This window comes from Fukomys damarensis, unplaced genomic scaffold, assembly GCF_012274545.1.
Source record: "Fukomys damarensis isolate Sample0158 unplaced genomic scaffold, DMR_v1.0_HiC HiC_scaffold_9, whole genome shotgun sequence".
Lineage (NCBI taxonomy): Eukaryota > Metazoa > Chordata > Mammalia > Rodentia > Bathyergidae > Fukomys > Fukomys damarensis.
The window spans coordinates 28,113,371-28,140,673 of NW_022900921.1; the positions used below are offsets into that span (position 1 = coordinate 28,113,371).

The window sequence follows — 27,303 nt, forward strand, 5'->3', positions numbered from 1 at the left end:
CCCTCTCTCTCTCTCTCTCTCTCTCTCTCTCTCTCTCACTCTCCCTCTCTCCCTCTCTCCCTCTCTCCCTCCCCACTTTTTCTTTTTGTTTTGGTTTTATTGTGGATTGAACCCAGAACTTTTACACTGAGCTACATCCTTAACCCTTTTTAAGTATCTCTTTGTGGAGTCAGAGTCTCACTATGTAGTTCAGGCTGTGATTGGACTCACTACGTAGCCCAAGCTGTCCTCCAACTCACAACAGTCCTCCTGCCTCAACCTCCCCTTTTTAAAGTTTTTGAGACAGGGTCTTGCTAAGTCTCTCAGTTGTCCATATGGGGCTCAAACTTGCAATCTTCTCACCTCAGTGTCCCAGAGTGGGCTTGCAAGCATGTGCCACCATACCTGGCTCCTTTCTTAAAAGTTTTATTTTGAGACAAAGTCCCTCTAAATTGCCCAGTCTTAGTTTGAACTTGCAGTCCTCCTGAGTTAGCCTCCTACAGTGCTGTTGTTACATGTGTATGACATCACACTGTGCTGTAATTTGTTTTTTTGTTGTTTTTTGGTACTGGAGATTGAACTTTGGATCCTTGTACTTGCAAGGCAGGCGGCAGAACCACTGAATTGAATCCTGGGCTATAATTTGGTTTTTGAAATAACTACTAAACTTTTCCAGTTAATAGAAAAGATATTTATTGGTAGGCTGTTTATTTAAGTCATCATTTTGGTCAGGATTTCTTGCTGCTCTTTGGTTTTTGGAAAAGAAGATAAAAAGTTCTATGCTGTCATGGTATTTTTTATAATATGTTGTGATTATTTTTGTGTTGTGTATTCCTTACTAAATTTACAACTTTAGGCTCTGGCTTAGAAAATAAATATATATATATATTTATGGTACAGGGATCAAACTTGGGTCCTTGTGCTTGCAAGGCAGGTGGTAGAACTATTGAGTGAACTCTCTGGCCCTAGATTGTGTTTATTTTGTATCTTGGGGCCTAGCACCATTTCAGGGGGAAATGAGGGAATATTCTATGAGATAAACTAATACCTAAGTCATTTCTTGTATCTTGGAAAGTGAGATTTGTATTTTAGAAATGTAAATTGAAAATAAGTAGGATTTGCCCATGAACAAATCACTTGAAGAAAGTTACATAAATAATCAAAGCCATATGGCACAAAATACTTATTTGTCTTGTAAGTCATGAAATTACAGTCTTTATTATTTTATTACTTTGGGTGAATGTGGCCAAAATGATGAAGGTTAATATTTTCTAATTAAAGTGGTGAGTAGCAAGAAGATTTGGCAGCATATCTAAGTTACAGAAAATCACCATTTTTTTTTTCCCTTTGGTACTGGTGTTTGAATTAGGGTCCTTGTGCTTGTGAGGCAGGTGGAAGAACCAATGAGCTAACCCTGGCCCTCCATTTTGTTTTTTTAATAGCAAAAAATTGGTACATTTTAAGCATGCATAATGATAACACTCATCATATGGAATTTGCACCTATGCATGATTACTTCCCACCTCTTTTTTTCCCATTTCCCTCTCCCTTCAAGCCCCCTCCTCTCCTTATGTACAAAAGTTTTGTTTCCATTTTCACCTTTTTTCTTGTCCCTTTCTTTCTCTCTCCCTCCTTCCTTGTTCCCCTTCTCATTTGAACATTTTTTTATTTCCCAATATCTGTTAAATATTTTAGTCCTTATTTCTACTTTTGGTTTCTCACATCAGAGAATACGGTATTTAAACATGCATGCCTGATTTATTTTACTTAAGAATATGGTCTCAAGGTGCATCCATTTACCTATAAATGTTTGAAGCTCATCCTTCTTTATGGCAGAGTAGTTCTCCATTGTATAAAAAAGCCACATCTTTATCCATTCATCCATTGATGGGCATTTGGGCTGTTTCCAAGATTTAGCTATAACAAATTACGCTGCTATAAACATGGGTGTGCATATATTATTTATTTATTTTGGTTTTTTTTGAGACAGGGTTTCACTGCATAGTTGAGACTGCTCTGGAACTCACTATGTAGCCCACGCTGGTCTCGATCTTACAGTGATCCTCCTGCCTCAGCCTCCTGAGTGCTGGGATTATAGGCATGCGCCACTATGCCCTGCTGGGTGTGCATATATTGTTGTATGATCTTTTAAATTATTTCAAGAAGATATTGAGGGGAATAGCTAGGTCAATTGGAGCCTCTAGTTTTAGTTTAGTTTTTTTTTCAGTTTTTTGGTACCAGGGATTGAACTCAGGACCTTGTGCTTGCGAGACAGGCTGTGGAACCACTGAGCTAAATCCCCAGACCTAGTTTTAGTTTTTTGAGGAATCTCCACACTGATTTCCACAGAGGTTATACCAGTCTTCACTCCCACCAACAGTTGGAAAGGGTTCCTTTTTCCCCACAGCTCCTCCCTCCAGCATTTGTATTGCTTGATTCCCCCCCAACCAGGGATCGAACTTAGGAACTTGTGCTTGAGAGACAGGCACAGCACCACAGAATAACCCATGATGTTGAACATTTTTCATATATTTGCTTCATCAGAGAAGTGTCTATTCATTTCCGATGCCATTTTTGGATTGGGTCTTTAAATTTGGGGAGTCTGATTTTTTTTTTTTGAGTTCTTTATATATACTAGCTAGTAGTCCTTTGATGAATATTCGATAAAATTTTTTTCCCACACTGGATTGTCTCTTCACACTGTTGGTGGTTTCTCACGCTGTGCAAAAGCTTTTTATTAAGATGAGATCCTAGTTGTTGATTCTTTGTGATAGTTCCTGTGCAATTGGAGTTTTGTTCATAAAGTCTGCCTATACCAGTGTCTTCAAGAGTTCTGCCTATTCTTTCAGCAGATTTAGTGTTTTTTCTCTGTCTTTTATTTGGTACTTGGGATTGAACTCAGGACTTTGCGCTTGTGAGGCAGGTGCAGTGTCACTGAGCTAAATCCCCAGCCTGTAGTGTTTCTCTTAATATATAGATCTTTGATTCCTTTTGATTTTAGGTTAGTGCCTGATGATATCGCTTTAGTTTCAATCTTTGGCATGTGGAAAGCTAGTTTTTCTAGCACCATTTATTAAACAGGCTCTCTTTCTTCCTGTGAAGGTGTTTGGCTATTCTGTCAAAGATAAAGTGGCTGAATATGTCTGGGGTTGTTTCTACATCTTCTAATCTGTTCCATTGATCCTCAGGTCTATTTTTGCAAATGTCATGCTATTTTATCACAGTAGCTTTATAGTGTAATTTCAGGTCAGGGATTGAGATGCTCCCTGCCTTGCCTTTGTTGCTTAGAATTGCCTTTGCTATTCTAGGTCTTTTCTGTTTCCAAATGAATTTTACAATTGCCTTTTATAATTCTGTGAGATACGCTGTTAGAATTTTGATCAGCATTGCATTAAATCTGTATAACAATTCTGGAAGTATGGCCATTTTCACTATATTGGTTTTCCTACTCAAGAACAGGGGATATCTTTCCATTTTTGATATCCTCTTTGATCTCCTTAGAAAAATCACTATTTTGAAAGGCTTCTTAGAGGTTACTCTTATAAGGGTAAATAGCTTTACAGCTAGCTCGCTAGGTTTCTTTTCCTTTTCTTCACTTCCTTATGCACATACTTTCTTTTCTCCTTTCTTTTCTCCCTCCCTCTATCCCTACTCTTCTTCCCCTTATCCCTCTGCTAGGGATGGAAGCCGAGACCACATAGCTGCTAGGCAAGTGCCCTACCACTGAGCTACAAGGTGTAATAAAAAAATACAGTGGAACAGCGATTTAGCTCAGGGGTCCGCCACCTGCCTTGCAAGTGGAAGGTCCTGAGTTTGATCCCTGGTACCAAAAAAAACAAAACAGTGAATGTTAAACTTTTTTTTTTTTTTTTTTTTTTGAGATAGGGTCTCACTAGTCAAGACTGTCCTGGAACTCACTATGTAGCCCAGGCTGGTCTTGAACTCACACTGTTCCTCCTGCCTCAGCCTCCCGAGTCCTGGGATTACAGGAGTGTGCCACCATGCCTGGCTAATGTTAAAAAATTTAAAAAGCATTTATTACAGTAAAAGAAACATTGCCATTAATTCTGCTCAGAATACTCCCCTTTGCTTTGAACACCCCAGTGTTCTTGCCACTTTCTGAAGCAGGTCGGTTGTCCTCTTTTTTTTTTTTTTTTTTGGTACCAGGGATAGAACTCAGGACCTGTGTTTGAGAGGCAGGCAGCGGAACCACTGAGCTAAATCCCTGGCCCTGATGTCCTCTTTTGTATCTTTAGTGTGCTGTTATGGCTGCCTCCATGTCCTGAATCCATTCAAAAAATTTACCTTTCATGGTCATTTTGATGTTGGAAAAGAGCAAGAATCTCATGGTTGCTGATTTGGGAATAAGGTAGATGAGAACTGTGTGTGTATGAGAATATGAGACAGGGTCTTGTTATAAACTTTATACTGGCCTTGAACTCACTATGTAGCCCAGGCTGACCTCGGTGATCCTTCTGCCTCATCCTCCTGAGTGCTGGGATACCGGCATGTACCACAATACCTGACCTGCCACCGTAATGTTTTCATGAGCCTTCCTTTATCTTGGATGGTACTCAGCAGTAGCATTCATAGAAGTTTTTTTTTTTTGCATTCATAGTAGTTTTGATCATACCTCATAAAGACAGAAGAGGACATCCCGAGCTACTTCACAAAGTAGCAGGAACAATTGTGTTCAAAGTGTGTGTGTGTATAAGGTGCTGTTTGGAGAGGGATTGATGGCAGTGTGTCTTTTTTTTTTTTTTTTTTTTTTTTGTACTGGGGATCGAACTCAGGGCCTAGCAGTTGTTAGGCAGGCTGTGGAACCACTGAGCCAAATCCCCAGCCCTAATGGCAGTGTGTCTCAATAGTATAAATTTTAAAATGTAAACATTCACCTTGTCCAGTCCAGGTCCAGTTTTACAGCTTTCACTTTAATATCTGGTTCATTATTTAAATCCCTTGGAGAGTGATACTTTGTATGTTATTTAAAATAACATTCAGGGTAAAGTTTAAAAATAAAAATCTCCAGAGTAGCAAGTGATATAGGTCCTGTCTGCATTTGGTAGCAAAAGTGTATTTGTGTGCCGGGGATTTAGCTCAGCGGTTTGGTGGCTTGCCTCACAAGCGCAAGGACCCGAGTTCTATCCCCGGTACCAAAAAAAAAAAAGTATATTTGTGATAACCATATTCATGTGAGAATGTTTTACTTTTTCATGTCAGTGACTTTATGCGCATGTTTTCAAATTGAAAGATTAAAATTCTAAATATTAGCTGGGTGGGGTGGAACACGCCTGCAGTCTCAGTACTAGAGAGGCTAATAGATACAGGAGGATCACTGCTAGTTTGAGGCCAGCCTGAGCTACACAGTTAGTTCAAGTCCAGCCTGAACTATAGTGAGACTCTGTCTCAAAAAAAAACAGCAAAACAGGGCCAGGAATTTAGCTCAGTGGCACTATGCCTGCCTTTCAAGCTCAAGGTCCTGAGTTCGACGCCAAGTATCAGAAAACAAAACCAAGCATTACATTATTAATTTTCACAGTTGGATGGCCAATATATAGTTCACCTTTGTCAGAAATGTTTAAAATCAGCTTTTCAAAATTTATTTTTTTGCAGTACTGGGGATTAAACCCAGGGCCTTTGCATTGAGCTATAGTCCTAGCCTTTTTTTTAATTTTTAATTTTGAGACAGGTCTCACTAAGTTGCTGAATTGCTTAGGGTGAGTTTGAATTTGTGATCCTCTTGCATTTGTCTACTAGAGTGCTGGGCTTATAGGTGTGTGCCACTCTGCTCCACCTAAAATTGTCTTTTGTCATAACTTTGCCTTTAAAAAATTTTTTTTGTGTGATTTTGGGGATGAACTCAGGGCATTGTGCCTGCTAGGTCAGTTCTTTCTGTCTGTTTTTGGTATTGGGGATTGAACTCGGGACCTTGCGCTTGCAAAGCAGGCAGCAGCACCACTGAGCTAAATCCCTGGCCCTAGGTAAGTTCTTTTTCACTTAAACTACATCCTTGTTTCTTGTCATTTCTTTCTTTTATTTTTGTTTTTTGAGGTAGGGTTTCGTCATGTAGCTCACACTAGACTCAAACTGAGTGTGATCCTTCTGCTTCAGCCTTCTAAATGCTGGAATTACAGGTGTGTGTCACCATGCCCCGCTCATTTCTTTTAACTACAGTTAAAATCTAGCAAAAGACTCATTCCATTAAGATATATTTTGTGGTGGAAGAGCTTGTAAAGCTTTATTTTGTATATTTCTTTTTTCATATATTTTTTTTCTCAGTACTGGGGATCAAACTCAGGACCTTGTGTTTGCAAGGCAGGTGCAGTACCACTGTGTTAAATCCCCAGCCCTTTATTTTGTATATTTCAAAATAGCCTTTAGTGGTGACCTCATGATTGTTTGTTTGTTTGTTTGTTTGGTACCAGGGATCAAACTCAGGTCATTGCGCTTGCAAGGCAGGCAGTGGAACTACTGAGCTAAATCCCTGGCCCTACCTCATGATTTTTTTAATTGCAGGACTTAGTCCAGCACTCAGGTCTAAATTTTGGGAAAGCATTTTGGTAGGTACCCAGACTTTAGAGACCAGCCAGAATTGAAGTCATCAATTAACAGTGTTCCACTGCAAAATTTGTTTTGGAATTTTTCTACCATTAATGGAGGTAATACCCAACTAATAGAATTTCTTTCTTTTCCTCCTTTTCCCTGTTTTTTTTTTCTTCCTGTACTGGAGATTGAACCCAGGCCTTCTGCACTGCATCCCTTTTTTTTTTTTTTTGGTAGTATTGGACATTGAACTCAGGACTTTGTTCTTGCTAGGCAGGCGTAGCCCTACTGAGCTACACTCTGGGCCCCTTTAGTTTTTTTTGAAACTTGTTAGTTGCCCAAATTGGGCTTGAACTGAATGTTCCTCACTCATGTCTCAGCCTCCTAGAGTGCTCAGGTTACATGTGCCCTGCCTCCAGGATTTTTCTTTATAAAAATCAGATATTTTGCATGCTCTCTGGAAAACATTGACTTTTCAAATAGATGCATGTCACTAATCAGTTTAGCAGACATATTTGACTCTTAGATTTAAGAGTTCTTATTGCTTCTGTGTCGTTTATTAGGGTAATATTTTTCACCAAGAACTTGGTTACAGAATTTTCATAAATCCTGGTTGGGGATTTAGCTCAATGATTCTGCTGTCTGCCTTGCAAGCACATGGTCCCAAGTTCGATCCCTGTTACCAAAAAAAAAAAAAAAAAACCAAAAAAAACCCAAAAACTTTCATAACTAAAAGATTTATCTAAAAGATTTAGCTTTGAGAATCTAAGAAATACAAATAAACCATAGAGCACACTACCCCCCCCCACTGTTTATTGATGATTTGGACCAGGAGCCTCTTAGCATCTGCTATACTTTTTCACTTTTCTCAAGCGTTCTTCATACCTCTTTCATTTCAATCTTTTTGTTTTGTTTTGTTTTTGAGACGGGGTCTCACTATGTATTTGAGACTGACCTGGAACTCACTATGTAGTTCAGTCTGGTCTCGAACTCACAGCGATCCTCCTGCCTCAGCCTCTCGAGTGCTGGGATTACAGGTGTGTGCCACCATGCCCAGCACATTTCAATCTTTTTATGGGAGGAATCTAGTTAAGTTTCTGGACTATTCCTAGATTACTTGTAACTGGAGGACAAGGTGCCCATTGGCTGTAACTTTAAATTTGTGTGAGACCTTATAAGTTTGTGAATCCAAGCTTTCCTTTTGTGTACTCTATGCTTTTTTACCACCCATATAAACTTAAAATAGGCTTATATTTGCAATATTTTTATCATTATTATTTTTATTATTGGGTTTTTTGAGACAGGGTCTCACTATGTAGTTCAGTCTGGACTTTAAACTCAAGGCTATTCTGCTTCTGCCCTCCTGAATGCTGAGGTTACTGGTGTGTACCACTACACTTGGCTGTTTTATTTTTGAGACAGGTCCTTGCTAATTTTCCCAGGCTATTCTCAAATTCCTAGGCTTAAGTGATCCTTCTCAGGAGCTGGGGAACTACAGGTGTACCAGTACACCCAAGACATCATTAAGTTTTTTATTGCTCATTCATTCATTTACTCAGTCAACAAATATTGAGCATCTACAATGTGTCATGTGTTCTAAGTGCAGGGAATAAAGTGATGGGAAAACAGATATGGTTTGTACCATTAAGGATCTTATAGTAAAGTGAGATAAACATTAATAATTTTTCAAGTTAATACACGATTGGGTGTCACTTAACATGAGACACCCTGGGAAATTCCACTAGGCAAGTTTTATTATTGTGTAAACATGATAATAGCATACTTAAAGTGATTGTGAAGTCACTAGTTTAATAGGACAAGAGCTTAATGTGTATATGTGGTCCTGAAACCATTTTTTGTGAGGGTGGTTTGAGACAGGGTCTCATGTAGTTGAGACTGACCTGGAACTCACTATGTAGCCCAAGCTGGTCTTGAACTCACAGTGATCCTCCTGCCTTAGCCTCCCGAGTGCTGGGATTACAGGTGTGTGCTAGCACACCCAGCACCTGAAACCATTTTAATGCACCTGATTGTAATTGCAGTTAAACCGAGAAAACTAAGCCTGGTGAGCCTGGTACAGTGTTGCACTTCTATAATCCTAGAATTTGAGAGGCTGAGGCAGAAAGATCATAAATTTGAGTCCCGCCTGGGCATTTTAGACCTTGTCTGAAAATAAAAAAAGGCTGAGGGTGTATGTTAGTGCAGAGTGCCCTTGGATTCAGTTTCCAGTGCCTCAAAAACAAAATGAAAATAACTCAAAAAATAGAGGACATGGCGTAGAAGTGTAGTTAACTTTGAAATGTGTATTCTGAGGCGACCTGATCTAGTCTGATAGAGAGGCTACCCAAAGAAAGTGACATGGTTCCTTGCATCCAAAGTTGAGGAAGAGTTAACTTGAGGATAAGGGGCTGGAAAAATGGTGCTGATAGTTGGAGAGATGTACTAAAAGGGCAATTTAGGCAGTGCTAACTGGATTTAGTATATAGTTTTGTTAAATTTAAAGGTTTCTAAATTTATATTGTTGAAGCATGGCATCCTGAGGGTTCAGCCCTCCCCTCCCTTTTCTATTTTAGACATTGTCTTGCTACGTAGTCCAGGTTGGCCTCAAACTTGCAGTAATTTTTCTGCTTCAGGTTCCCAAATGCTAGGATTAATAAGCATGTTCTACCATACCTGGTTCTCTCTTGTTTTTAGTTTAATGTTAGATTGTGTGTTTCTACCCAGGTGGGTGAGAAGAACTTCACACCAACCAATCCTAAGATTTTCCTCTCTGCTCTGATTGACTTTCTCAATATTGTTCTTTTTTCCCCGGCCTGTGTTGGGGGTTGAACTCAAGGCTTTGGGACTGAGCTACATCCTAAGTCCCCTTTTCCTTTCTTTTCTTGGGGAGGCAGTGGTCAGGAACTTGTTGAATTGCCTAGGTTGAACTCAAACTTATGGTCCTTCTTATCTTGAGAGTCTTGCTAAATTGCCCAGGCTACCCTCCAACAGTGATCCTCCTGCCTCAGCCTCCCCAAGTAACCGGAACTATAGGAGTTTGTCATTAGGCTTGGTTTCAAAATGCCTTTATTTTTATCTATCTATCTATCTATCTATCTATCTATCTATCTATCTATCTATCTATTTTTTGGTACCAGGGATTGAACTTGTGTCCTTGCACTTGCAAGGCAGGCAGCAGAACCACTGAGCTAAATACCCAGCCCAAGATACTTTTAAAACAAATATTTTATTATGATTTTAGATTCATTTTTATTTATTTTTTGCTTTTCTGTTAATGCAAAAAATTGCATTTATTAAATTTATAACACATTCTTTAAAGGGATTTTTAAAAATCATTATAAAAGTTTAACAAATTTAATATGAAAATTAATTAGCCAGGATTGGTGGCGTACACCTATAGTCCCTAGCACTAGAAGGCTGAGGCCAGAGTGTCAACCTGCACTACATAGCAAGAAAACCAAACCAAAACAGAAGGAATGTGTATCATCCAATTTTCATAGTCAAACTAGGGTTTTGGACAGGGGAATGAATTTCTGTACTGAACAGTAATTTATGTATTTATTATTATTATTTTTATTTTTTTTTTTTGAGACAGAATCTCACTATGTAGTGGAGACTGACTTGAAACTCACTGTGTAGCCCAGGCTGATCTCGAACTTGCAGTGATCCTCCTGCCTTAGCCTCTCGAGTGCTGGGATTACAGGTGTGGGCCACCTTGCCCAGCTGAGCAGTAATATAAACATGTTCCAAGACTTCCAACTTGATCATACTGTTCCTTGTAGTTCCACTATTCTAATATTATGTTGCCCACTGTTGCCATCTTCACATATTCATCACAAGATTCATAAAGGGAGATTAATCCCTATAATCCATGGACATGTCTGCCACTATTTAATTTCAGTGATAACGTCCATAATTTTTTTTTTTTTTAGCTTGGGAAGAAGACTCATGTTTTCTACTCCTCAGGCTCAGGGCTCCTTTAGAAGGGTTTATTTTTTATTTATTTTATTTTTTGGTACCGGGGATTAAACTCTGGACCTTGTCCTTTCAAGGCAGGTGTCGGCACCACTGAACTAAATCCCCGGCCCCTAAAAGGGTTTATTTTTTAAAGTCTCTAAATCATCTCATAGAAAAAGGCTTCAGTTATAAGTGGCACATGTAGAACTTGCTCTTGTGGAATGGACTTCACAAGATTCGGAAGCCTACTTTCTTGGTATTTGGGTAGTTCATTGATCTCGGCACTCTTGCTCATCATGAAAAAAAAAGTAGATTAAAAAAATACTGCCAGGCATGGTGGCGCACACCTGTAATCCCAGCACTTGGGAAGCTGAGGCAGGAGAATCGCTGTGAGTTTGAGACCAGGCTGGGCTATATAGTGAGTTCCAGGTCAGTCTCAACTACGGAGAGAGACCCTGTCTCAAAAAATATAAAAAAATAAAAAATAAAAATCCTGCCCTGTACCTCTCCTGAGTGGCAGTGTTACAGGGGCTTGCTAGGCAGGTGCTTAACTACTGTGCTACATTCCCAGCCCTTTTTAAAATTTTGAGTCAAGATCTGAGTTGCCCAGGTTCTCCTTAAACTTGGGATCCCATTACCTTTAGTCTCTTGTGTAGCTGGAATTATAGGGTGCAATTAAAAAAAAAAAAAGCACCAGTTCTGTATCTTATTCTTTCCTGTCTATTCTATTTGGTGGATCATACTATATTAGATTGTTCTATATTTGTATATAAAGAATTGCCTCTTTTTCTTTTTTAAAAAGACATAGGCTCACTGTATTTATTTATTTATATATTTTGTACCAGGCTTTGAACCAAGGGCCTCACAGTAATTTGGTACACAGAGCCCTTTGATTCCAGGGCTCACCTTTTTTGTTTTTTGAGACAAGGTCTCACTATATAGTTCCAGATAGCCTTGAACTTACTGTGTAGCCTGCCTCAGCCGCCTTGGTGCTAGGGTTACAGGCATGTGCCACCAGTCTCAGGTTTACCCTTGTTTTAAGAAAATCTTGCTAAATTGCTCGGGCTCGCTTTGAGCTTGTCATCTTCCCACCTAAACTTCCTTAGGAACTTCAATTACAGGTGTGAATCACCATGCCCAGTTTTTCATGGTGGTTTTTTTACAGTTCAGAAAATTTTAACTTTTCATGGAATCATAATACAGTGCTTAGAATCCTATTATCAAATCCTTTGATTTCTGCATCACCACCCTTGAAGTTATTCACCGATTCAGTGTTATGAATATTTTCATCTCTATCCATATGATATATGTTGAAAGTTTAATATATACAGAATTTTTTTTTCTGGATACTGTGATTGAATCCAGGTTCTGCCACATGCCAGGCAAGAACTCTACCACTGAGCTGTATTTCAGTTCTTTCTGCATTTGTTTTGAGACAGGGTCTCTCTAGATCCCTCAGACTGGACTGGAATTTGTGTTTTGTTTTGTTTTGTTTTGTATCAGGAATCAAACTCAGGACCTTTGTTTGCAAGGCAGGTGACAGAACCACTGAACTAAATCCCTAGCTGGAATTTGTGATTCTTCTGTCTCGGCCCCCAAATAGCTGGGATTAGGGGCATGTGCTGCCCCTCTCAGTCATATAGAAATTTTCCTTGCGAACAGCTATCATTTATTGGGTTCCCATACTGCTTTATTTATTTATTTATTTTGTTTTTTTGAGACAGGGTCTCACTATGTAGTTGAGACTGACCTGGAGCTCATTATGTAGCCCAGGCTGGTCTGGAACTTACAGCGATCCTCCTGCCTCAGCCTCCCGAGTGCTGGGAGAACAGGAGAGTGCCACCAGGCCCACTCATTTATTTATTGTGATATTGAATATTGAGCTCAGGATCTTCACACTGGCCTGCACTCCCTTTCCACCTTAGTTTGAATTTGACACAGGATCCTGCTAAGTGCTCAGGTGGGAGTTGATCTTGTATACCTTCTGTGGTAGCCTCCTACATGCCTGGGATTACAGGCATGTATCACCGTGCCCAGCTCATTTATTGTTTTTTATAGCTTTAGATGAAATCTTTTTGTTTTGTTTTGGTTTGGTTTTTTTGAGACAGGGTCTCACTTTGTAGTTTAGCCTGGCTTTGAACTCACTGTGTAGCCCAGGTTGGCTTTGAAGTCATGGCAATCCTCTTACCTCAGTCTCCCTAGTGCTGGGACTACAGATGTGTGTCACCATGCTGTGCTTGTCTTTATTGTGATCTAGTGGAAAGAACACAGGCATTAATTGAACTGACAGTTCTTATTTGGTATCCATATTAATTGAACTGGCAGCTTGGTTTGGTATTTCGCTAGATCATTTTCCAATTAGGAGCTTTGCATCCTGTGCCTATACCTGCTTTATTGTCTATGAATATTCTTGGTAGTTTCTGGTATTTAGGTGCCTAATACACATTTGTTTATATTTTTCACCATGTGAATTAAACAACATTGAAATATTTACAGAATCTACCTCCAAAGATGTATGCATCAAGAAAAGAAAATGTTGCTGGGGATTTAGCTCAGTCGTTCTGTCGCCTGTGTCATAAGTGCAAGGTCCTGAGTTCAATCCCCAGTACAAAAAAAGAAAAGAAAATCTTGTGTAAATACTTCAATACTAAATTTATAGAGAAATTATGAGATTAATATGTTATTTTTGGCTTCTACAGTTATAAGAGGTAGTCAAAGTGGTGGCCATTAGTTTCTAGAAATTTATGAGTTAACTGCTGAAGTGTGTACCCATTTTTTTTCTTTTTGTTGAGTTTATTGGTACAATCTAGGTATATAATACAGTTACATTCATTATTGGAATCCTGTACCTTTACATGATAGATCTTGATTCTCATTTTTTCCCCTCGTCCCTGCCCTCCCTTCAACCCTTCCTCCCCTCCCCATTTACAATCACTTTATTTCTATTTTTTCAATTTCTAATATTTTTTTTCCTCTCCCTTATTACCTTTCCCCCACCCTTCCCACTTTCCCCACACCTTTAGCCCTTTACTTCCTATTTCACATTATTAATTATCTTATTAGGATCCTGTGTACTATTATAGTTTTTCACACCAGAGAAACTATTCGGTATTTCAGTTAAAGAAATCTCTGTATGAACATTAAAAATAGGGAATCCTAAAATAAATCTAAAAAGGAAAGTAAAAGAGAAAAGGCAATGATGTAAGATTAAAATAATCCTTAATTCTGAAGATGAAACTGGTCCTTGAACATATTTAAATTTCTTCTTGTTCTTGTAGTCTTATTCTTTTTTTTTTTCATTTAGAGAATATTAGTTTCTGTAATCAAACCCACGTAGATATGACCGTACATATTTAATACAGTGCATTACCCCTGTCCCATTTTGTTTTAATACTTTGATTTTTTTTTTCTTTCTCTCCCCGACCCCGTACTGGGAATTGAACTCAGGACCTTGCACTTGCCAGGCAGGCACAGCACCACTGAGTTACATCCCCAGCCCATGTATACTTTTTTTTTTTTTCCATATTCTATATATATTCAGTTTACCAGTTACATGGGTGAGGGTCCTGCCTCTTAGATTGTTGTGTCTTATCTTCCTCTCCCTAGACGCTGTAAATGCAGGATTGTAATTTGACTACATATTAACAAGTATATGATGCAGTTTGTTTTCAGCCTTGACTTTTTATCAGAAGCATCCATGGACCTTTTGACAAATTAGTTACCAAAAGCCCCATCCTACATGTACTGACTCAATCTTCAGTTTTCTAAGTGAGTGGGAGAATTGACATCTGTTACATTCGTTATTTATAAAACTCAGTTGATTCCATTGTGCAGCCAGGCTTTACAACCATTAATATGCTTCTTTTTTTTTTTTTTTTTTTTTTTTTTTTTGGTACTGGGGATTGAACTCGGGACCTTTCACTTGTCAGGCAGGTGGCCAAATCACTGAGCTAAATCCCTAGCCAGATGTGCTTCTTGTAGTACACAGAAATAAATTCATCCAAGGTACTGTTCAATGTAAAGTAGAGGTCAAAGGAAGAATAAACTCCAGGCCATACCCAACAGTTGTATGATAATACAGTGATAAGTAAGAATTGCTAGATGGGGGTAGTAGGTTCTTAAATGCTTATGATCAGGAAGACTGCAGAATAAAACTGATCAATGCCAGAATGAATTTGCTCAAGGTTTTTTTTTTTTGGTTTGGGATCTACTGGTGATTGAACCCAGGGCTACAACCCCAGGGCCCCGTTCCTTTTTAATTTTTGATAGGGTCCTTCTAAGTTGCTGAATTGCCCAAGCTGGACTTGAACATGCCATCTTCTTGCCTCACCCAGAGTTCTGGGATTACAGGAATGTGCCACCACATCTGGCTTTTTAGATTTTTAAAATTTTTATTACAGAGAACATTCCTGTGGTTGGTATTACTATTACAGGGATATGTAGCATACCACCATGCCTGCTGAATGTTATCTGTTGTCATAAATGCACCACCTAAACTTTATAATCCCAACCACTAGGAGATTACAAATTGGAGGCCAGCCTGGATGATTTAGCAAGACACTGTCTAAAAAACAAACTATAAGAAAAAGGGAGAGATGGCCAGGGATATGGCAGAGTACTTTCCTAGTATGTGTGAGGCCTTGGGCTCAATCTCCCATTATTGCAAAATAAAAACTGCTGTGCTATCATTTTCTACTATTTGTTCTGAATTATTCCCTTTGAGTTAAAATATCAGAAGTGGAATTATTTGTCCTCGTTTTGGTGGCTTATAGAAAAAATTTTCTGATTTTATGGCTTAGCAAACTGAAGCTGAATTAACTCGTTTGTTTAAGGTATCCTGATTAAGTCAGAAGACAGGATACATTACTACTCTCCCTGGTTGTATCCTTCTGTCTTGATCTGCTACCACATAAGTTTTTTTTCCTACTAACTACATGTTTTATAGCTCTGATAATACAGTGCAATCTCTTTGTAGTACTTTTTTTTTTTTTTTTTTGGTTTTTTGAGACAGGGTCTCACTATGTAGTGGAGACTGTCCTGGAACTACTATGTAGCCCAGACTAGTCTCAACTCACAGCCATCCTCATGCCTCAGCCTCCCAGTGCTGGGATTTCGGGCGTGCGCCACCACGCCCGGCTCTTCGCAGTACTTTTATAAGACAGATCTAATACCATGTCTGAGATTAATTATGCCTAGATTTTTTTTTTTGGTACTGGGAATCAAACTTGGTATCTTGCACTTGTGAGGCAGGCAACGGAACCACTGAGCTAAATCCCCGGCCCCTCTTTATTTGTTTATTGAGATAGGGTCTCACCGTGTAGCCCAGGCTGGCCTTGAACTCAGTGATCCTCCTTAGCCTCCCGAGTGCTAGGACTATAGGCATGTGTACCATCGTGCCTTGGCAGTTACTGTATTTTTTTTTAAAAAAATGTTTACTGTATGTTTACAAAAAAAAATCAATTTAGGATTTTTAAACATTTTTTAATTGTTTTGGTCCGTTGTGTCCCATATCCACCCAGTAAATTCAGTGCCTTTGGACTGAGCTAAATCTCAGTGCAGCCCCCTTTTTAAAATTAAAAAAAAAAAAAAATTTTTTTTTTTTAATTTTGAGACAAGGTCTACTACATTGCTAAGTTGCCCAGGCTGGGGCTCATGTTTTCAGTCCTCTTGTCTGCAGTAGGCATGTGCCACCATGCCCAGCTGCGGTCGGTTTTTTTTTTTTTTTGTACCAGGGATCAAACTCACGACCTTGCACTTGTATGGCATGCATGGTGTCACTGAACTAAATCCCTGGCCCCAGCCACAGTTTTTTTGTTTTGTTTTGTTTTTGGTACCAGGGATTGAACTCAGGGTCTTGCACTTTCGGGGCAGGTATGATGTCACTGAGCTAAATCCCCAGCCCTACAGGCTTTTATTTTTTGGGATAGCCCTATGTAATAGAGGCTGGCCTTGTACTCACTGTGTAGCCTAGGGTGGCCTTGAACTCATGGCAATTCTCCTGCCTCAACATCCTGAGTGCTGGGATTACAGGCATGTGCCACTATGTCTGGCTAGTCACAGGTTTTTTTTTTTTGGTACTGGGGATCAAACTGAAGACTTTCTGCTTGCCAGGTAAGCTCTGGTGCCACTGAACTAAATCATTGGCCCCACAGTATTTTTATTTTATTTTTTTATGGTACCTGGCATATTTGTTCCTTCACATAATATATCTTGGTTCTTATTTTTCCCCCATTGCCCTGCCTCTTTTCAACCCCTCTAACCCTATTTACAAAGACTTTGTTTCCAGTTTTTCCTTTTCTCATATTCCATTCCCTTCTTTACTTTCCTCAACCCCTCCCCTTCCCCTTTGGACCCTTTCATTTTATTTCACATCATCTGTTATACCTTTAGATTTTTTTTTTACACTTTCATTTTCTCACACCACAGAAACTATGGTATTAACACTTGTTCTATTTCACTTGAGTATCACTTTAGTGTGCATCCATTTAGCTATAAATATCTCTAATTTCTCATTCTTTATGGCTGTGTACTACTCCATTTTATTAAAAAACCGCCATTGTCTATACAGTCTCTGGTTGATGGGCAATTGGACTGTTTCCATGTTTTATCTATTACAAACTGTGCCGCTATGAACATGGTTGTACATATCATTGTGGTATGATTCTTTTAATTCTTTTGGGAAGATGTCTACTAGGGATCAAATGGGACCCCTAATCCTAGTTCTTTGAGGTATCTCCATACTGATTTCAACAGTGGTTACACCAGTGGACTTTCAGTTGAACTAGCACAAACAGTCAACAAGCGGGATCTCTTTCGTCTTCTTTCTTCCTTCTTCCTTCTTCTTCTTTTTTTGGTACCAGGGATCAAACTCTAGTCCTTGTGCTTGCAAGGCATACAGCAGAACCACTGAGCTAAATCCCAGTTCTTGGGATCTCTTCCTTTTAAAAATCTGCACAGCAAGAGAAACCACCAATAGCACGAAGAGATAACCCACAATATTGGAAAAAAATTTTATCAGCTGTTCCTGAGACAAAGTCTATTATCTAGAATATATAAAGAATTTAAGCTGGGTGTGGTGGCGCATGCCTTTAATCCCAGCACTCTGGAGGCTGAGGCAGGAGGATTGCTGTGAGTTCAAGACCAGCCTGAGCTACATAAGTCCAGGTCAGTCTCAACTACATAGTGAGACCCCATCTCAAACAAACAAAAATCCAGACAAGCAGGAGTGGTGGACGATGCCTATAATCCCAGCATTTGGGAGTTTGAGCTGTGAGGCCAGCTGGGCTATATAATGAGTCTCACTCAGCACCCTGACCCCCAAAATCCAAACATAAATCACCTCAAATCCCTCAATTTTACTTTCATATTGCAGATAGACTAATTATATAAAACAAATATAAATTGAGGACACCTAGCATATAAAAGACTAGAACAATTAAAACAGTAATTTACTTGTACTTATTTTGAAATTATTACTTGGGAATGGGGATTTAGTTCAGTGGTTCCGCCACCTGCCTCGCAAACGCAAGGACCAGAGTTCGATCCCCAGTACAAAAAGAAAAGAAATTATTATTTGACTGAGGTGTTTTCATCTTGAATATTTTATGCAATGCTTTTTCAGAAGGATGGGCAGATGATAATGCTGGGTTTTGATTCTTACTGTCATCCTTTGTTTTGTCCATCTATAGTGTCAACCCAAGAAAAAGTCTGCACCACTCAAGTATGAAGTTGGAGATCTCATTTGGGCAAAATTCAAGAGACGCCCATGGTGGCCCTGCAGGATTTGTTCTGATCCTTTGATTAACACACATTCAAAAATGAAAGGTAATATTTGTAGTTGATTGTACATGATAACATATGGTTTGAAATCATAAATTTGTATTTGTCTTTAGTATAACCTAGTTTTTGTTATCCTGAGCAATAATCCATTTATTCCTTTGAATGATTGTTAAGATTTTATCTTCTTAAAAATTTGTTTTATTGCATGATTTAAGAATTTTCTGCCAGGCATGATGACACATCCCTGTATTCCCAGCACTAGGGAGGCTGAGGCAGGAAGATGGCAGTGAGTTCAAGGCCAGACTGGGCTTCATAGCCAGACCCTGCCACAAACAGAATGAAAAAGTTTTCAGTGATTTTTGTGTATAAACACCAGGAAGATGTTAGATTACATCTTTTTTGTCTTTGGAGACTGAGTCTCGTTGGGTGGTCCAGGTTAGCTTTGAACTTACTATGTATCCTAGGCTACCCTCCAACTTGAGGTGATCCTCCCAAGTGCTGGAATTATAGGTGTGCACCACCATGCTTGGCCTTACCCTACTTTTATATTGACTGTAATCACTTTTCATTTATTTATTTATTTTTTTTTTTGTTTTTTTGAGACAGGGTCTCACTATGTAGTTGAGACTGATCTGGAACTCACTCTGTAGCCCAGGCTGGTCTCAAACTCACAGCGATCCTCCTGCCTCAGCCTCCCAAGTGCTGGGATTACAGGCGTGCGCCACCATGCCTAGCTTCACTTTTCATTTTAATTTTGGGTTTCTACTAAAGTTTTCAGATTTATGTCATTTTTGATAATTTAAAAGCCCAAATATGAGAAGGGAGAGAGAGGAAAGGATAAAGGGATGAAAAAAGAATTCAGATGTGTTATGAGCTGGGCATAGTGGTACACACCTGTAATCCCAGCACTAGGGAAGCTGAGGTAGGAGGATCACCATGGGGATCAACCTGGGCTACATAGTGAAGTTGATGGCCAGCCTGAACTCGTTAACTGATCCTCAAAAAACTGAAAAACAACCAGAGAAACCCCAAAACTCAGATTTTGTCTTATTCCAGAGAGAATGCTTATTAAGGATTCACGAAACAGGAAGTGCTGATGAGGTTGTGAGGGGATAAAAACCCTTCTACTTTGTCGTTGGGAATGTAAACTAGCACAACCACTGTGGAAATAAGTCAGCATGGAGATGCCTCAGAAAACTAAAGAGAGAGAGATTTCATTTGACCTAACTACATCTCTTCTGATTGTCTTCCTTTTTTGTTTTCTTTTGTTGGGTATTATTGGGGATGAACTCTGGACCCTGCGCTTGTGAGGCAGGCAGCGGCACCACTGAGCTAAGTCCCCAGATCTGAGTGTCTTCCTGAAAGAGATAAAGACATAATTACAGTGATATGTGCATACCCAGGTTTATAACAGCACAACTTAGAATAGCTAAATCTTGAAAGTAGTCCATTTAATTATCAGCAGATGAATGGATAAGGAAATGCAGCATGTATACACAAGGGAGTACTATTCAGCCACAAAGAAGGATAAATTTGAATTATTTGTACAAAAGTTGATTTACCTTGAGACCATAATGCTAACTGAAATAAATGACACCAAAGGTTAAATATCATATGGTTTCTCTTATTTGGGTGGGGAGCACTGAGAATTGAACTCGGGACCTTATACATGCCAGGCAGGTGCAGTGCCACTGAGTCACATCCTGGCCCATGGTTCCTCTTAAATGAAAAACCTAAAGTATAAATAGTTTAGGAGAAAAATAGATGATAGGAAGAAAGGAGATAGACTTTGTGGAGAAGAGAAGGGTATGGAGCAAAAAGAGATGGGAAGGCAAGATGGGAGGGAGGAGGAGAGGAAAAGCAAGTAATAAAACAGATCAAGGGCCACGGATTTAGCTCAGTGGTGCTGCCACCTGCCTCACAAGCACAAGGTCCTGAATTTGATCCCTGGTACCAAAAAAGAAAAACAAAAACAAAAACAGATCAAGATGCAATAAATACATGTACCAACTCCCAGGATAAGTGTTTTCATTATGTACCATAAACGTATACTATTAAAAATGTGAAGAAGCAAAAGAATCTGTCACTTTATCCTCTGTGGTCTGTATGGACATTTAAATTCTATTCACAGAAAAACTTTTAAAATCCTTTTCTAACCTCTCTATCCCTATGAAACTCCTTGTTTCTTAGTCATTGTAATGATGTTATACTAGTTGGGTTCATAGTATTAGTTAAAATACTGTGTACATTGTCTAGGTTGTGTGCTGGGATAAAATAATGAGCCAAAAAACCAATGCCTCTTCCCTTCATGGGAAATTAGAGTCCAATGAAAGAGACAAGTCATCAGCTAGTAAGTCATAGGTAATTGAGAAGCCTGTCCAAAAAAAAATTAAAAAAAAATTTTTTTTTAAATATGTGGTTAGAAAAAGATCAGTTGCACTTAACCTAGAATTTTTGTGTAGAGGTGTTTTGGGGCAGCTTTACTAGTAAAGTTGCTGTGTGTGTGTGTGTGTGTGTGTGTGTATGTTTGTGTGTGTTTGTAGTCTAGGATGGTGTTCAATTCCCTGTGTAACCCAGTGTGGTCTTGAATACACAATCCTCCTGCCTTGCAGCCTCTTGAGTGCTGAGATTATAGGCGTCTGCCATCACAACTGGCTTTGTGTGTATCTGTGTATAGTGTCTGTGTGTAGTACTGGGGATTGTACCGAGGACCACATATGCTAGGCAATCATGGTAATGTTATCTTCAATCTGGGACTTTAAAGGCTACATTAGAGTTAACTAGGGCAAATAGGGAAAGATAGCTTCTGTAACAGAGGGTAGTACATTATGAAGCTAGGAAGTAGGTATGGGCTGAATCACGAATGTGTATAAGATCTCCTCACTCATTCTCTCTTCTCTTCCCCCAACTCCCCAGTATTAGCAATAGAACCAAGGGCCATTGAACTGAGCTACATCCCCAGTCCTTTTTAAATTTTATTGTGAGACTAGGTCTTGCTGAATTGTCCAGGCTGGGCTCAAACTTAGAATCCTCCTACCTCAAACTGCCAGGATGCTAGGATTATAGTTGTATGCCACTATGCCCAGCTACCTTTATACTTTTTTAAAATTTGGAATTTTAACTAACAACAGTGGGATATTAAAGGACTATGAGCAGAGTTTTTTGTGGTTTTTTTTTTGTTTGTTTTTTTAAAAGACGGTCTTACTATGTAGTTGAGACTGACCTGTAATTCACCATGTAGCCCAGGCTGGTCTCGAACTCAGCAATCCTCCTGCCTCAGCCTCCCAAGTGCTGGGATTACAGGTGTGTGCCACCACATCCAGCTAGCAGGGGTTAATTTGGTCTGATCTTTATTTTTAAAAAGTTCGTTTTGATGGCAGTGTGGAAAATAGATTGGAGAGGGCACACATAAGAGAGATAATTGAAAAATCATTGTAGTGATTTTGGTGAGATGAAAGTTGTGAATAACAAAAGAACTATTTTGTAGGTAAAATCTGACTCAATAATGTATTGGGTATCAGGGAATAAAGGAGAACAAAGTCCCAGGGTTTCTAGCTCTCAATTTTCTATATTTCAGAAAGGATTCTAAATTTTTACCTTTATCACTGAACGATTAGAGTTATCATTTATTGAGAAAACACTGGAACATCTGTAATTTAAGTCCCACAAGCTTGTTCCTATTAGTTGGAGTCATGGCACAGCTTTGATAAGATTGCTGTGGGATAAAATATGCAGTGAGAAAAAAGGTGGTGGCCAACATTTGAAATTGGGATCAAGTAATGGGCAAAAAAAAAAAAGGGGTATATGGAGGTGATTGAGCATGCAAAAGACATGAAAGATACTTAAGAGATTGTAGTGGAAATCCAGAGACTAGACCAAACTCAGGTTGGTTTAGTATTGTTTAGAGGTCAAATAAAATGTCTATTAATTATAAGGTGGTAATCCGTACACTTTCTGGTGATTTGATTATGACAGATACTAAGTTGGACTGCTTTGAGGAGGTGGAGAGAGAAGCAGGGGGAGATTGCAACCATTAGAGAAGTATGGGGTCCAGAAAAAGGTTTGTTTTTTTTGTTTTGTTTTGTTTTTTTGGCTACTGGGGATCAAACTCTGGTCCTTGAGCTTGCGAGACAGGCGGTGGCACCACTGAATTAAATCTCCGGCCCAAGAAAGTTTTAAAGATGGAATTAATGTCAGGAATGGAAGCATATATGCCTGTATTCCTAGCTCTCAGGAGGCTGAGGCTCAGAAGGATTGCCACAAATTTGAGGCCATCCTGGACTACATAACAAGATCCTGTCTCAAAGAAAAAAAGATGGAATTAATGTGGATTAGAAGTACTATTTGAAGGTAGATTGAGGTTGAAGACAGAAGGGATCCGAGAGGGGATCATTACATAGGAATCCTGAGAAGGAAAGAAGTGGAAGGAATTCATACCAACATGTGGATTTGGCCTTAATAGGAGGAACAGCATTTTTTAGAATGAATGTTAGGCATGGGAAAGGTTGTTGATTGTAGGTTTAGTGTGGTGAATCTCTTGCCTAAGCTTCCTGAGAGCTGGGATTACAGTTTTTGGCCTGGTTGTCTTTTTTTGTTTGTTTGTTTGTTTGTTTTGTTTTTCTTGGTTCTAGGGATCGAACTCAGGCCCTTAGCGCTTACGAGGCAGGCATCAGAACCACTGAGCCAAACTCCCAGCCCTGGCCTGATTGTTTTAAATCAACAATATGGGTCACACCAGAGAGCAAGTGCCATACATAGTTGGCAGAGAGATATCATGTTTTGTGGGGCTGTAAAAGGTTATACTTCCCCACCACACACTGTAGATTGAACCCAGGGCTTTCATACTGTATATCCCAAGCCTTTTAGATTTTTTTAGTTTGAGCAAGGTTCTTGCTAAATTGCCTAGGCGAGGGCTCAAACCTCCTGCTTCAGCCTCCCTGAGTACTGGGATTCCAGGTGTGCACCACCACTCATGGCTCTAGTTTTCTTTTGTTTTTGAGATAGAGTTTAATTATATAGTCCAGGCTTGCCTAAAATTTGAGATGATTTTACCTTAGCCTCCTGAGTGCTAGGATTGCAGGCATGTACCACTATGCCTGGTTCATCTTCTTTATAGTAAATACCCAATGGAACTACTAGTTTTTTGTTTTTTTTGAGACAAGGTCATGCTATGTAGCCCAGGCTGGTCTGGAACTTGCAGTGATCCTCCTCCTTCAGTCCCAGTTGTTGGGATTATAGGTGTGTACCACCATATCCAGTGGAACCACCAGTTTTGCCATTGCCACTGTCTGGTGGTCCGTAGGAATGTTGGATGATTACTGTAAAAGTAATCCTGCTTCCTACCACTTTGAAACTGTGACCAGTGTTTGACTCGTTCATAGCTATGTAATTTCTCTCAAACCTCCAAGAAAGTAGAATAGTAAAATGAACACTCATATATACCTAAATTCAGGTATTAACTACTCTGTACCAATTGTTAGTTGATATCAGTATAAAAATAAAACTTATATTGTACTAGTCATATTACCGTGATTATTTGATTATTCATGTTGTTAAAACTGTTATATCTTGGGAGGCCGGGATTTAGCTCAGTGGCATTGTGCCTGCTTCCCAAGCTGAGTTTGATCTCCAGTACTGGAAAAGAAATGTTATATCTTAAAGAAAAAAAAGAGACTGTCATATCTTAGTTAAATCAGATATTTCAAATGGTGATAGAGGCCTGGGTGTGGTGGTACATGCCTGTATTCCCAGCACTCAGGAGGCAGAAGCAGGAGTATCATGAGTTTGAAGTTGAGAGACCCTTTCTCAAAACACACTGTTACTCCCTCTGTGTAGATCCTCACACAAGCAAAAAAAATGTTAGAGAACACCTGCCTTCCTCTCTCCTTTCCTTTGTTGGACTTAAATCCAGGGCCTTGCTCCTGTTAGGCAGACACACCACTAAGCCTCAGCTCTATCCCTGCTGTCTCATTATTTTATCCAATATAGTATATTTAATTTAAAATGTCAAGTAGTTAATCTATAAATCTTGTTACAAAAACAGTCTTCTGTTTCTGCATTCCTTCCCTTTTATCTAGATCTTTGTTTTACCCCCACCCTTTGGAAAGAGAACTCACTATATTGTCAACCTGTTCTTGAACTTGCCTTGTAGCCCTGAATGTCTTTGAACCCATGGTTCTGCTAATTTAGGGCCCCAATGCTGGGATTACAGGTGTGTGCCACTATCCCTTGATTTTGTTTTTGTTCTGGTACCAGGGATTGAACTCAGGAACTTGTGCTTGCAAGGCAGACAGTGGCACCACTGATCCCTGGCCCAACTACCCCTTGTTTTTTTAGCTGAATCTTAACAGTGCTTGCTTCTGAGTCTCAGAATTCCATTCCTTTGGATTATTACTACTTTTTATCCTAGAATTTGTGGGCTAATCATTTTTAGTTTCTACATTGAGTTTCACCTCCCACCTCAGCTCCATCTGTGTTCCTTATGATCATTTTGGTTAGGAATTTAGTATGTGCATTAACAGTATATGAGGGGCTGGGGATTTAGCTCAGCGTTTTGGTGGCCTGCCTTGTAAGTGCAAGGACCTGAGTTCAATCCCCAGTACCAAAAACAAACAAACAAAAAGCAGTATATGAAAGCATGTAGTAGAGCCTTGTAGTGTCCTATGTTTACTTGTGCACAAATACCTTTTCTTTTTTTCTTACATTATCTGTGTATGGGTGGAGTGGGGGTAGGGCAGGAGGGCTTTTAGTATCCTATGTATTTATTACTAATGCAGAGCAAAACAGTGCTAGTTGTTTATATTTTCCACATAATTCGACATATCTGATGATTTATTTTCATCATCACGAGGATGTTTTACCCCAGAGCCTTAGACACTCTTCCAGTTTATACTAGCTATCTTCAATGTCTAGTGAACAACTGTCACCTCTCAATTCATTTCACATCTCTCATATAAGATCCTCAGCCAGCTGGGCGTGGTGACACATGCTTGTAATCTCAGTACTCCAGGAGGCTGAGGCAGGAAGATTGCTGTGAGTCCGAGACCAGCCTTGGCTACATAGTAAGTTCCAGGTCAGTCTCAACTACATAGTAAGACCCTGTCTCAAAACAAAAGGATTCTTAACCAGGCATGGTAGTACATGCCTATAGTCCTAACACTTGGGAGGCTGAGGCAGGTGGATTGCCTTGAGTTCGAGGCTAACATGGGCTGCATAGTGAGTGCAAGGCCATTCTGAACTACACAGGGAGATCCTGTCTCAAAAAAAAAGTTTTGTGGTACTCATTTTGAATGTAGAGCAAATCAATACTTTGTTGAGAAATGAAATATTTGAAACCTTGCATTATTTGAACATATCTTTATTATTTTTCTTTCTTTCTTTTTTTTTTCCTGTTTTTTTTAGACAGGGTCTCACTACATAGTTGAGACTGACCTGGAACTCACTATGTAGCCCAGGCTGTTCTTGAACTCACAGCAATCCTCCTGTCTCAGCCTCCCAAGTGCAAGTGCTGGGATTACAGGCGTGCGCTACCACGCCTGGCTTAATATCTGTTTTGTTACTATTTGATAATTTGGCTGATATCAAATTGGACATAATTTTTGCTTAAAATTTTGAAAGCCTTGCTCCCTTCTATCTTCCAGAGTTTCCTGAGATTGTTCTGATTCCTGATTGGTGGTGGGGGATACCAGAAATTGAACTGAGCACGTTGCACTTGCCAAGCAGGCACAGCATCCCCGGCCTCCTAATTTTGTTTTGTTTTGTTTTTGGAGACAGTCTTACCATGTAGTTCTGGTCAGTCTTGCTTCTTGCTTGAACATGCTTTGAAATCAGGCTGGCCTCAAACATGTGATCCTCCTGTGTTAGTGTCATGAGTACGGTACTTGGATTGCAGGTGTGTGTCACCATGCTTGTTTTAGGTTATTCCTGATGTTTTTTATGTGACTTTTGCCTTGCCCCCAAGCCTACAATCTCTTCTGTTGGTCCCTATAGCTCAGAAGCTGTCCCTTCATATGCGTTTGTTTTCATTCATTGTACTTGATACTTAGTGGGCCCTTTTGATCTACACATTTAGTTTCCTTTAGTCTGGGACAGTTTCTTGAGTTATTTTGTTGACTACACTTGATTTTCTCTTTATAAACTCACCTCCAGATGGTGACCTGCTTGTACTGAACTTTGTAACTTTTCATCTTCTTTGGTGTATATTTGCTCTACATTATTAGAAAGTTTGTCAGTTTTGTCTTCAAACCCTTTTCTGAGTTTTACATTTTGTGTTTTTAATTTTGAAAAATTCCTTTTTGCTTTATGAATTTCATTTATCAGTGTAATATCCTTTATGAGGATACTATTGATAGCTTTTATAAAATTTTCTTTGTACATTGTCTATTCTAATTCTTTTTGTACTGGTGATCGAACTTGGAAACTTGCACTTGCAAGGCAAGTGTTGTTGCACTGACTTAAAGCCCTGGCTCTATTTATTCTAATTTTTTTTTTTTTTCTTTGTTGGATTGGTGAACCCAGGAAGAATTTTTATTGTTCTGCCTTAGGGAGTAGTAAGAATTTTGCTTTCAGTGTTCTGGGCCAGAACTGAGGAAATGGCTGAGTTGTTTTAGAACTCAGTTCATTCATTCTTTCATGTACAGTTATACTTCTACACTGTGCTTGGTGTTGCTTAGTCTAGAGACCTTTTTTTAATTTGCTCTACTGGAAAAATCTCTTTTAAGTTTCTGCTGGGGAGGGCAAGACAATGATCCAGTAGTTTGGAGTAGACGAAGAAATTTAGATAGCCAAGCTACTTGGTCAGCTTTAAACTATCCATGCCTTATCATCCCAAACCCCACAGCTATCAAGTTTTGCCAGTTTCTGAGTCTTTTGAGGATGCTGTGGTCTAGATATGGTCGGTTTTTGGCTTTGTTCCCTGATGACTTAGGATTTGGCATTCTTGGTCCTTACTTATCATATTTTCCAGCTTCCAAAATGTAGCACAGCTGCTTAATTTACATGTAGCTATTTTCTCCTCTTCTCTCTTCCTTCTTTTTTTTTTTTTTT

At 39.3% G+C, this 27,303-nt stretch overlaps 1 protein-coding gene across 4 annotated transcripts in view; it reads left to right on the forward strand.

The window, feature by feature from the left end:
- The window catches only part of Nsd1 (nuclear receptor binding SET domain protein 1), a 141,287-nt gene that overhangs the window by 19,576 nt on the left and 94,408 nt on the right, over positions 1-27,303 (forward strand). For all 4 annotated transcript variants that reach the window (XM_010622071.3, XM_010622072.3, XM_010622070.3 and 1 more), the window contains exon 3: positions 18,168-18,303. In XM_010622071.3, coding sequence (XP_010620373.1) covers positions 18,168-18,303 — 136 coding nt within the window. The remainder of the gene's footprint in view (positions 1-18,167; positions 18,304-27,303) is intronic.